This window comes from Rhipicephalus sanguineus, chromosome 3 (assembly GCF_013339695.2).
Source record: "Rhipicephalus sanguineus isolate Rsan-2018 chromosome 3, BIME_Rsan_1.4, whole genome shotgun sequence".
NCBI classification, from domain to species: Eukaryota; Metazoa; Arthropoda; class Arachnida; order Ixodida; family Ixodidae; genus Rhipicephalus; species Rhipicephalus sanguineus.
Genome location: NC_051178.1, coordinates 222,172,464 through 222,185,421, shown reverse-complemented (window position 1 = coordinate 222,185,421; position 12,958 = coordinate 222,172,464). Strand labels below are relative to the sequence as shown.

General features: G+C 46.4%; 1 protein-coding gene across 5 annotated transcripts in view; it reads left to right on the top strand.

Moving 5' to 3' along the window:
- The window catches only part of LOC119388329 (protein Mo25), a 211,655-nt gene that overhangs the window by 88,919 nt on the left and 109,778 nt on the right, over positions 1–12,958 (top strand). For 3 of the 5 annotated variants that reach the window (XM_037656032.2, XM_037656033.2, XM_049413911.1), the window contains 3 exons: positions 4,759–4,897; positions 4,960–4,989; positions 7,133–7,300. In XM_037656032.2, coding sequence (XP_037511960.1) covers positions 4,796–4,897; positions 4,960–4,989; positions 7,133–7,300 — 300 coding nt within the window. In that variant the 5' untranslated portion in view covers positions 4,759–4,795. The remainder of the gene's footprint in view (positions 1–4,758; positions 4,898–4,959; positions 4,990–7,132; positions 7,301–12,958) is intronic. The other 2 variants (XM_037656035.2, XM_037656036.2) reach the window with 1 other exon arrangement.

Genomic DNA, 12,958 nt, shown 5'->3' with positions numbered 1-12,958 from the left:
TTAGCAAAAACACTCATGGAAAACCTGGAAAACTCAGGGAATTTAGAAATGTCAACTCGGTAGACACCCTGACACTTTTCCCGCTTCATTTGAGCAGCTTCGACAATAACCCGAGTGCGAGCATCATTGTTCTTATGGCTTACAGTGGTATGATTAATTTCTGGAGTGCAGCCATGTACGTTACAGTGGATGGTTGTTACGTGGGACAGTCTGGCAGGTGCGTAAATGTCTGCCTTTGAGAACATGCTAACGATGTCCAGAACAAAAAAAAAAGATGTTTTTTTGGGATGTTTTTTTGGCCATCCATTCTGATCTGGGCTCTCTCAGCACTCCCCTGAAACCAAGACTGCTACTGGGTGCCATAAAAGTGCCTCCAAACAAGTAATCGTAGTGTGTAAAAGGAAACGAGGTTGCCAGCCTTATTGCAACAGAGAAAACAAGATGCAAAGCTTTTGTGTCAGTACTACACTGAGTGCTTATGCCTGTTAAGCAAACAGATGGGTTGCTACACATACAGTCATACACCTATTTGTAGTCCTGAACTCCCAGTTGATTGTAATAGCCGCGATTTGCTGTCACTAGATTCTCCGAACTGTGGCTGGAGCTTAGCAATGAAACCTCACCGGAAAATTTACAGCATGCAATAATGGCCAAGTCATGCTCCGTTTTTTGGCCTGTGCTCTGTGCTACCAGGTGCCACTGCATATGTGACCGGTCGCATTTGATTTTTTTTGCTAATCCTGGCATCCTTTTTATCAGGAGAATCTGTTGCTGGGCCTGTTGGTACATACTTGAAGAAACGAAAAAACCAGCTTACAGACGCGTACACAAGAAGAGAAGGCGACAGACACTCGCTGGAGTGTTTATCGTCTTCTCTTCTTGTGTGGATAGGCACTTTAGCGAGTGTCTGTCGTCTTCTCTGCTTGTGTACGCGTCCGTAAGCTGGTTTTTTCGTTTCTTCATCCTTTATATACTGAAAGATCAGCAAACTGTACTGATGCACCACAGCAAATCACTGTGTATACAGGCAACAGTGCTGCAAGGGCCATTCATGGTGTTAGAAAAAGGAGACCTCAAAATGAACAGCTCACATCAACATCTCAAGGTAGTAACATTGGTCCTTCACCAGTAGTTCATGAGCGTAGTGGTAAATGGTGGCTACGTATTTGTTCTCTTGCCATTTCTTAAACGCAACTATTGGGAGTGATGCTTGCCTCTTTACAATTACTTATGACAACACTGAAAATACCAATCAGACCGGTTGCCCAAGTGATTCTTTCCAGTTCTCAGAGGAAGAGGCAGTACTCCTTTCTGCTTGTCATACTGTAGCAAAACAGTGTTGCGATTCCCTTCAGCATACTTCTTGTACCAATATGTGCAAGAGTGCATGCTAGCATCAAATGTGCCGTGATGGTGAGTTATGGAACATTGGCTGCACCAGATGGTGGTTCCACGTCAGGCTGTTGGCATGGGTTCATTACCGTCAAGTACAACGCAAACATCAGCTACAGTTTTTATACAAGAGGAAATAATGGCTGCTGCTATAAAGTGCAGTTCACATGTTAGAGGAGACGTGATGTTCACTTTCAAATGTTAGTCGCTATGTATAGTTCCCTACACATGCTAAGTTTGGCTGCATTGCTCTGTGATAAGGCTTGGCTGTGTTGACATTGTTACCACACTAGCACTGCAAGTGTTGAAGTGCTTTCTTTGTTGTGGGGAATAATTGCAAGGAACAGATCAAGCAACAACAATAATAATAATAATAGTAATAATATCTGGCACTTTATGGGCTAAAACTACGATGTGATTATGAGCCACGCCATAGTGGAAGCTTCCATAAATTTTGACCATGTAATGTTCTTCAACATGCGCTGACATTGCACACGCAACAACAAAGGTAACAAAATGAAGTTGCACCAACTTTGATGATGATTAGTGGGGCTTTGTGGCGCAAGGGCCATGGGTGGCCAAAGAGCGCCATGTCTTTTGTGTGGTGTTAGCGATGACCAATGATTACGATGACAGGGTGTATTGTGGCTGTATAGAGGCCTAAAATCACGCGCTATAAAGAAGCGTAAAAGATGTGTATGCAGTATAAAATTGTGGCAGTGACAAGTGGTGTGATCTATGGGTTGCACCAACTTTGAAGTGAACGGACAAGGTAATGATTTTGGCTCCCATCGGGGTGATTGGCAGCATGTTGGGGATGATAGAGCATTGCTATTCGCCGTGAGATCAGGCTATAGGTGGCAGCACCGTCGCCGCGTTTGTGTGTATAGGCAGTCGGCGGCGTGTATACAAATGTACTCGGCTGCACTTTGCCTTAGGCGGTTTGAGTCGATTGTCGGCGAATAAAGCGCGTTAACTGCAGCCTAATAATGATGTATACACCCTCCATTGCCACATTAATGCACGAAACCGGCCTAACGTTCCTATTATGTGTGAGAGAAGCACAACCTGCCAATCAATAGGGTACTGGCCAGGGGCGTAGCCAGAAATTTTTTTCGGGTGGGGTTCATCCATACTTTATGTATGTTCGTGCGTGCGTTTGTATGTGTGCGTGCCTATATACGCAAGCAAAACTGAAAAATTTCGGGGGGGGGGGGGGGGGTTGATCCCCCCAACCTCCCCCCTTGGCTACGCCCTTGGTACTGGCCTTCGGTCACATTCGTGTTTTGCACTGTGCTCGATGTTTTTTCTTGCTTTATTTGCACATGTTTAAATTGTGTTTTGCCTATACCACAATATAAATAGTGTTGCTCGATTGAGCCAATTAAGTATTTACTTCTTGCTCTAGCGGCTACAAAAAAATAAAGAGAGGCTGTATTTCTGCATAATTAGATGGAGTAGAAGTTTGTGCACTCTGCTTTTCTTTTTGCATGAACACGCATACTGCTATAGAAATGCGTGGCTTCAGGTCTTTTTTACCGCTAACCGGCCTCTGCAGACACTAGTTCATGCTTTGCGGTATCGCAAGCATTTCCAAATCGCCAACACTTCACGAGATGGTGTCGCTAAAATTCTGCATTCACATCTCGACATTTAGTACTTTTTGTTTGGTTTAGGACAACGTCAAGTGCGCTATGTGATGTGCTTGAACGACAAAGTGGTACCCACATTGAAATGATTTTGGCGAATGGACGGTACGATGGTTAGATCTAGCGCCATACCGACACGTGCATGCACTCACTTATTTGAGTGCACAAGTCCTGTAAGGTGAAATGCTTATGTATATCGTGTAGGCATATGTACAAGCATTTGATGCTGTGTTAGCACAATGGAATAAGCTGTAATCTGAGGACGTGCATGACGTACGCACGCATGCGAACACAGTGGGGCTAGCAGACGACACAAGGAGCCATCCACACCACTGGGTTTCGTCCGCTCACTGCTAGGTGCCGACTCTGCTAGATCTCGTGTCCAATAGTTACTACTGCTTCGTGACTATGTGGCTGCGGCAGAATCTTGCAGATATTGAGACGGGGCCTGTTAAAGGGCCAGTAAACAGGCTCCGAATTTTTTTTTTACACCCCCCAAACAAGCTCGCCAATTCGTACAGTAGACCGCGGCAATCACATTTTCCGAATATTACAGGGCTGTGTGCCGCGCAGACCCTACATTTCGAAAAACAATTCCCGCACCTCTTTCCTTCGCCTGATCAATCCCACTTGTACACGCAGTGACGCAAACTTTCCCATGGGCAACTTGATGTACCACTGAGCTCGTCGATTGGTCTAAACCAGGTCTCAACAAGTTGACGTCAGTTCCTGTTCCCACCCACTGCTACGAAACTGCGCCTTGTTTCCTGGCCCTGTGGTGATGCGGTTTCGGCCACGCAGTTGTTCTTCACACTGCATGGCACTTGCACACACTTGGCGTTCAACATAAGCAACACGTGGAGGCAGCGTTGTTCTGTTGTCGGCTGCAAATCGAGCAGAAAGAGGGGGATAGCTCAGACGGGTCGGGCCTCTTCACGCTTTTCTTTCATGCTCCTTCGTCGTCTTGGAAAGCAAGCACGCATTCCTGAGCACTGCATTGTGAACTGTCACGAAGGTTTAAAAATATCGAAGAGCCGAAAACTGCCCGTCAAGTTACAGAGCACGTGCGACAATGTAAACAATTAACAACCAGGAGCCGCAGCAAGTGGAAGTGCATTGTGACTGATCGAACTCGCCGATGACGTCAATTGCTGATGTCCTGTCACGTTGCCGAAGTGGGCAGAGTCATGACGATGGGCTACGCCTACCCCTCCCTGTGGCAGAGAAGGGTGGCGAGGCCGTGCGAAAATTTGAAACTGGCTGAAACGGATGTTCTAACCCCTGTAACTTCCTTATTGTAGCACGTACTCGCCTAATTCTTGCGGCAGCATGTTCACATAGCAATAGTGCGCATATTTCTCTTCACTACAATTTTTGGACCTCGGGGTTGTTTACTGGCCCTTTAAGGCAAGCAGCAGAACTGCCATTGCGAGGCAGCCTGGGAAAAGCAAGCTGTGCACAGTAATGCCACTAATGTGGACAGGGCTTGTTTCCTAGGTATTTCTGTGAATGATGATTCTGGGAATTGTTTCACAATCCTGATTATTATGTTGCAATCTAATGCACTAAAAACTGCTGACAGAGCTAGTGCCTGGATGTGTAGAAAGACATGATGATGTTCATGGGTTTTTGCATATCAGTAGCATTTTGCTTGATCCAAAGAGTTCAGAATGATAATATGCAAAATTTGAGCACGTGCATTACTTTGCTGGTGCAGGTGGGCGGAGCAGGCACGTGTGGTGCCCGCTGCTGCCATGCCGCTGTTTGGCAAATCCCAGAAGAGCCCCTACGAGCTGGTCAAGGTCCTTCGGGAGGCCGTTCTGGCACTGGAGCGGGGTGACAAGAAGGCTGAGAAGGTATGCACATGCACCATCCGCTCTTGTGTGCCCATGATAACATGCTTTTCCTTCTCTGCAAGCTGCCCACCACTTTGGGAAAGGCATTGCGCGTGAGTATACCTCTTGGTGTAAAATTACGTCTCCCACACAGTGGATACAACGATCGACAGGATTTATGAACCATGGCTTTATCCAAGGGTGTCTACAATGCTCATAGTGTTCTTATATATAAAAATGACAAGGTGCGTCTTATGTGGTGCTGCCTGCATTCAGTGGCCATCAAGTGTTTGCTGTCCTTCCCTGCGTTGTGCCACCCCTCAAGTTTTGCTGACCCTAGTGTTTGTCTTTAATACAAGCACAAGTGTCTTTCTTTAACACTGTCACAATAAGCTGTGTGCTGATGAATCTGTGGGAGCTTCAAAAGGGCAATAATGCTGCACGAGTGAGCCAAAGACGCTTTCCATGGGGCAGCATTGAAAAGGGCCACTGCCACATTGCAAGATTGAGGCCGCTCATTAGCATGCCGCACTGCAATTGTGGAAAAAGCTCTGTGCAGTTTCGGTTAAACCTTGACATTCAATACAATGAAATACTCTGTATAACAAATGATTTAACTTCTAGTAACGCCGTGCCCATAGAGCACCATGGATTTTTAACCTCAAAAAACAATGTTTTTCGATCATTTCAAGTTTATGAAGTTTCACTTCGGCTCCAAAGGTAAGTAGCCCAAGGCACTAAGCTGATAGTTATGCTGGCTGGCGAAGAGGGGCACAATGGGCTAGGGCATACCACACTTTCTCTGCCTCGCAGAGCAATAGGTTAATGATAGTGCATGAGTGCAATCACATAGTTTTATTTCATATTTCATGGGCTTTCTTTAACCCTTTGTGAGCCAATTTCTGATATAATTATTTTTTCTTAAATTGTGCATACAGTATCTCGATAACGAGCACTTAGGCACACTTTAGAAGTGAATTAAAATATATTTTAAATGTTTGCTGTGTCCAACACTTCATGTGAATTGTGTTTGCCTACGGAGGAGCCCTATAGCAGGGCTCCGTCCTGTCTGTCATCTCTACCTTGTCTGTGCTTCTATTCAGTCATGTCTGCAGTTAATATGCACCAACTAGCTCAACTCACATCTCTAATTATCCTACAGCAGGCTTTCTGTGGCCTCAAAATTTGTTGTTTCAGCTAACCCTTTGTAGGTTTGCCTATATTTTTGACACAATGTAAAAACTGGCTGTGGTATATTGATATAAACTACATAGAAATAGTATAAAACAAATTTTATTAAAATCAAGCCAGTAGTTTACTGAAAACTGAAAGTGGGACATATATAACATATTTACTGAAAGTGGGACATATATGTCCCACTCACTCATGAATGTTTTCAAAAAATGGGAAAACATTGTCTCACTGTCTCATGAAGGCACCATCTCGCGATTTGATCAGCAGGTATTCGGGATGGAAACGGCCGAAGCTAGTGGCACAGGGTATCACTTCTTAAGTTGTGCTAAGGAAAGTTGTGCGGGCTTCATTTCCAGCAGTAGAACACCACCTGTGCCTCTTGTGAGCCTTCATAACATTGTTGTCTGTTGCTGTAAAGCTTACTTCACCGCATGCACCAACCATTTTTTTGTCCATTTGCCTGTCTTTGCTTTGGCTGTCGAAATTTTCGAGTACGGCTGTTGTCCCTGAATATGTGCCTACTTTTCAAGAGTTATATGATACAAAGAAAAATGTTTCCACACACCAAAATCCGCAATTACAGCTGAAGGATGAGCGTGGCAATTTCGCAGGGGATTGTGTTTCGATGCATTTATTGGTCAAGTTATTGCGCAAACTTGCAAAAACATGTGATGACTGGAAGCTAAAATGGCCTATTGGAAAAACCAGAAAAGGAGGAAATTATCCGACATTTAGATTGGTAGGTTCTTTCTATCTGAAGAAGAAGAAAATTCAGAATCAATCATAAGAAATTAGTCGAAATTCAGCACCATTTTAACACTACTTCCACACTTTGAAAGCGTGTTAAAAGAATTTTCCTTGGGATTACGAAGACTTGGGTAAGATATGGGGGACTTAGCGTTCTGCTAATTGCAACAGGTGATGAGAGAGAAAATTTTTCCTGCAGGCGGAAAGGTGGGACGTATGTGTCCCACTGTCGCACAAAGGGTGAAAAGGTGACATCAACTGACAGCTGAGTGCCCGCCAGTTTGCTTCCAGTGCCACAATTGATGGTTAATGCAGGCCCAGGAAGATGTCTCCAAGCACCTGGTGATGATGAAGAACATGCTGTACGGCACGTGTGATACAGAGCCCCAGACGGACATTGTGGTGGCCCAGTTGGCACAGGAGTTATACAACACCAACCTTCTGCTCCTGCTGGTGCAGAATCTGTCCAAGATCGACTTTGAGGTACACTTGTTCTCTAATCCTAGTGCCGTCTTTATCAATCCACCCTCCATGCAACGAGGGTGACTATAATAGGCAGGGATGAAAACCAGTCCCCCGAGTATAGTGTACTAGAATATTGGCAAGCATGCTGTGCGGTGGCAAAAAGAGGGTCCTTTTTTCGATGACCACTCCGACTGCATTGCGAGTGAAAAACAGCTGATTTTTGTGTCATTCCATGTTGTCATGGAGGTGCAGTCGTTAATCAGATTACTGTACTGTCCACTTCTTATCCTCCAGGAACAGGCAGCTGCAGTGGCTAAGGGGTGTAAAAGGAAGTACCCTACCCGACTGCACTCCATTGCCACTGTTTTTGCCACTTCAGCGCTCGTGATGTTCAGTACCTGCCGAGAATCCCACTTTGCTTGCTAACCCCCAATCGCAAATTTGCTTCTTGTTACGATTGTCGCTGGTGCCAGCAAAGTGTGGAAAAAATTATGGCTCTCTCACACAACTGGGCTACAGCGCACGGTTGCAATATCGAGCATTTCAAAACAATAGCGTGGAACACAGAGGCTGTGGCGGGAGAGTGGACGACTTGTCCGGCTGCCCCTGTGTGTGTGCGTGCACAGTGTGCTACTGTACGAAAATATCTCCTGCTGCATGGAGACAATAGTTCTTTTTTGTGAGGCACACTACCTACTAAGCTTACACTGTCATTGCCAGTGTGCTTCCTGTACGTTTGTCGTGCCTGTTATGTTCGTGTGCTACAGACTCTGTGCATGCCATAGCTGTAGCTTTATGATGTTGGCAACATTGCTTGGTTCTGCCTGTGATGTCACCGAATGGAATGAAGAGCAGCCGCAGCAAGTGGCTGCGGTCTTTTTTAGTTTAGTCGAACTTAGTATCAGCATGTCGCCGCTCCTGCGATATAACACTGGCGATAAAGGATGGGACTGGCACCAAGATAACATAATGCTATCAGTATAGCCACCGTGAGTTTCATTGTCACAGCTTCACCATCGGGGCCAACTAAAGGGAAAGGACAATGCCTTATGCCCCCGGCAAGCCTAATTTGCACTGCAACGGCAGGCTATATTGAGCCTTGTGGTTTATCTCAACCAGAAAAATAAGAGACCTGTGATTCAACGATTCAAGTTCTTTTTGGAAGCCCATGACATAACGAATGCCGACAAACAGGGGTCCACCTCCCTGAGCCAATGCGGCCCCACAATTTTCCACTTGGCCAAGGCCTTTGTGGCGCCAGCACAGTTGACGGACACCACGCTCTCAACAATACTTTCTACCCTGCAAAAGCATGACAAGAGTATGAAGTTGGGCATGTTGGTAAAGCATAACTGATCACGTAGTGCAAAATTTGACACAGGACAAGAGAGGGGGAGGGGGACGAATACGAGCGCTCGTCTTCGTCCCCCTCTCTTGTCCTGTGTCAAATTTTGCACTACGTGATCAGTTATGCAAAAGCATGTTGTCCTGCAGAAATTTGAACTGTCAAGGCATTACGACTTTCATCGCCGCAACGAGACATCTGGGGAGCTGGCTGCCACTTACCTTGAGGCCCTCTGGAGCACAGCGCTGCACTTCAATTTCACGGCCCTCGGTGCCGCACTGCAGGGCCAGTTTGTTTTCAGCCTACACAACGAAAAGGTGAAAAGGTGACCATTATTGAAAACAAGCTTTCGCCAGTGCCATGGACACGGAGAAAGAAAAGACAGGAGGGGAAACTCCAGGCAGGCGACAGCATGTGCATGCACCATGATAACGTCACCCTGGGAGAGGAGGAGACGTGCATTTGCCAATCTGCTATCGCAGATTGGCAAATGTACCCGCAGCGCGCCTTGCGGCAGTGCAAGGGTCCCAAGCTCTTGTGCTATTCTTTTCTTTGTACATCAGCTGGGAAACCAAAGAACAGGGGGGGGAATACAAAAGGACACAATGGCTTGAAGGTCCCAGTTGTAAATCCCCCAACTCTTTTTGTGCCTTTCTTTGCTGATAAAGCTGGCACCTCCTCAGCCCACAAGCTGGGGGTGAGGGGGATACCAGCTCTATCCGCTGACCTTTCTTTTTCATATATCTCGCACCTTCCGCGTCGCGGTTTGCTTGGCGTCTTTGCTCCAGGAAGCACTTTTTTTGCTTTTTTTTCTTTTCCTCGGTCACCTGCATGCCCCACCAAGACTGCAATGTTCATTTCACAGAATTGCCAGCGTTATCGGTCACTGCGAAAGTTCGTCTTAACAGAAGAGTACAGTTAGGTGGTTCATCCTAAGCAGATTTTTTTACATTGAGTCTATGGGAAACCAAACAAATGGTCCCATGTTGTTCGACATAAGCGAGAATTCGTCTTAACCGAGTTCATCTTAACGGGAGTTTACTGTAGTACAAAAAGGTCAAAGCCCTCGGCGCGCGTTGCGTTCTATTGGTTACAATGGAACATAGCGTAATGTCAAAGGCGGTCGACAAAGGTGGGTGGCGTCTTTAAACCAGCGGCATCTTCTTTCACTTCAATGAAAAGTGTGAGAAACTTTTAGTAATGAAATTTTTTAGAAGTACGGGCTGTTTAAATTCATTTTCATGCGTTTAATGCCTGCACTAAATATTCTTTAGAATAATTAGTAGTACTGGTGCGTCAGAGATCAGCTTCAGCTCAACGCCTTTTAAAGGGACCGACAACTGCCCAGAATATGAAATGAGTTGACTCCACTGATGTAAAGATTGTCCGTTGCACTGACTCAAACCAACCCTGTTTTTTTCGTGAGAGATGGATTTATATTTTTATTTCTTAATTGAAAGTCGCGAAAAATGACCTGTGGCGCCTCTGGCAGCAAAAAAATGGACGATCCGATGAAGACGGCCACGTGACCGTTGATTGCTGTACGCGGTCGACGATTTTTTTGTTAGTATTGAAATATTGTTCGTTTCTTTATATTAAGAGGTATTACTCCATAATAATGTACATATAGGCCTGCGTTAGTAGTATGCATTAAAGTGGCGCTGCCTTCGCGTGACGTAATGATCCCATGCTTGTCAGCACGTCTTGAGCAACTTTTCAGCGTGCTCATGCAACCGTGCACGCAGTTTCCAGGTCGCTAAGATTTTGGAGCGACATAGTTTTGCTGCCTACACTTCGTCTTAGAAATGACGCGCGCTCCTACTCGGTGTGGCCGTGCATACACGTTTTCGATTACTTGGCTTGGCTCGTGTATCTAGAGAGTAACGACGCCGGGACAAGTCATCCATGACACAGGCGCAGGCAACCTTGGGCGCAGGCGCACACAACGCTGTACAAATACCGGGAAGGTGTATAAAGCCACACATCTCATTGTGACAGCTTGGTATTTTCAAAAATGGTTGGAAAGCTCAAAATAAAGGTGGTTAAGCATAGTTACAGTAACTCCTGCGAAAGCAGAACAACGACAGCTTTCACAAAGGCTAGCGGCATCGCTATCAATTCTCAGCATTGCTGGAGCAAGCCTCCATGCGTGTTTGGAGCCTTTCAGATCGAAAAATACTGCTTATAAAATAACTACGTGCTTTTCGGATAAACCACTGCAGCTACAAACGCTACGAAGGGTGAGCTTCCTGTCTCGCCGTAAAAAACTGGGTCGAGAAAAATCAGTTGTCGGTTCCTTTAACAGCACGCGGTCGGACCTAATCGCCGAGGCCGCATGTATCTGCTATGTATCTTGGGAGTGCTTGCAATGTGGATGCAATTGAGAGAGAGAGGCAGGAGATGGCTGTGGCACGGCAAACAAAATTTTATTGTGCACAACACAGCAAAAACTTAGCACACCCAAAATTCACAACTAAAACTAACACATGTGAAAATACTGAGCTAGTGCGCAATATCTGTACTAAAATAACAAACCATTCAAGCTATGCTCAGCTCCCCTAACTCGAAACAGTCTGGCCACTATGGCTTCTCAGTCTGTCGCTACCCAATCGAATGTTCTTACGATTCGTGGTATTCGCTGATTCGGTTCGGTGACAAAGTAGACGCCATGTCTCGTCGTCGAAGTTCCTGTAGACGTCTTACAGTCATCGCCGTTGATCAGCCGCTTTGCCGGTTGTCTTCATCATCGAGAACTTCGATCTTGCAAGGGTAGGCTTAACTATCAGCCTCTGCTCAGTGCCACTCGACCAAAATGCCGACGTGGCTCTCCAAGGATTGTACGGTGGGTTGCAGTCATCTTGTCGAAATAGTGAAGTGCTACAGATGCCCTGACAACTGCTGCGATGAGGCTGCCGGTTGACACCAAGGTCGACAGCGACCCTCCCAGGCCTCTCATGCTGCTGCCTCCAGAACCGAGCGCCCACTGCTCTCACCGTGGGTGCGACACTGGCTTTCACCACCTGGCTTGTCTTGAACTCCACCGAACAATCCCTGCTTCTCTTTCTGTGGTCCTTCTCCTCGGTATGGGTCACGTGCCACGAGCTTTTTCCTCTAACCAATCCCGTACGTGGATGTATCAGTTGTCGCCCCCGTCTAGGAATTTTGCTTGCCTCATGCACCATCGCGGGCTATCGCCACTTCCCGGCGTTCGACAGGTGTCCCGTGCCCCCTTGCTCACAACATTGGGCCCCCTTTTAAGAGTTTTTAACACGAAAGTGTTTTATGCCGGGGTCCATCACGGCTCCACTGACGTATTTCCGTCACGAAAAAAACCAGAAGAAAAAGTTCCGTCACCGGGAATCGAACTTACAACCCCTCGCTCCGCAGCACGGAACGATTCGGCCACGGACGGCACGCTCTTCGCAATGCTAACGGCGAGCTATTTATATACACCATTTGCCGGTGGCAATACTCGGAGATCCGTGTTACTGCGTCTTTTCGTTATCAGTAGCAAGATGGCGGGAAGGGCTCAAAGAGCGCGCTTTAGAAGTCGCCGCCATTAAGACGAGCACCCGCCTCTACAGGGCGTGGTTGCGCGTGCATGCGTTTATCTCGTGATCGCGGTGGTTCGTACGTCTTGCGTTGAGAGCACGAAGGTCACCTGGCCCACTGCAGCAGGCCGCTTTTGCGAAAGGAGCGCGGTGCTCACGCAGAAATAAGTTACAAATGTGACCATTCGCTCTCATCCTGTGTATGGTCGTTCCATGCGTCCTTTCTGCTTGAGCAGCGCGTTGCAAGTTTCGAGCTGCTTGCCATTCTTCGCGTGATAATACAATTTGTTGCTGTAGCATTCATTCCTTCGCCCTTGGGGTGAAAGAATTCACAACAAACGCTCAACTGCGTCAGTGAAGACACGTTTCACTTACGTGTTATACCGATTCCTATGACAGAGGGATCAGCCATGTTTTTTTTTCCTCTAAAAAACTGCTCATTTCTTCCTACTGTACAACTTGGCTTTGTTACTCCTGCTTGACTTCTGTACTCTTTCCTTGCTTGAAAGGACTTGTTCTTGGGCTAGTTGGTCACTTGTCATTTTGAAGATATTCGGCACAACTTGGCATTCACTCGAAACACACTCCCATTCACACACGCATCCACTCAGGAACACACCCCACACACAGCGCACAGAGCGCTGTGTGTTTTAACATATTAATATGGAACACCTTTTTCCACTCATGAACTGAAATTTCATAATCCATCTCATTTTAGATGCAAAGCATCTCTTGCTCGGAGGTATGTCCTGCAACCTGGTAATCCGCACTTACACTACG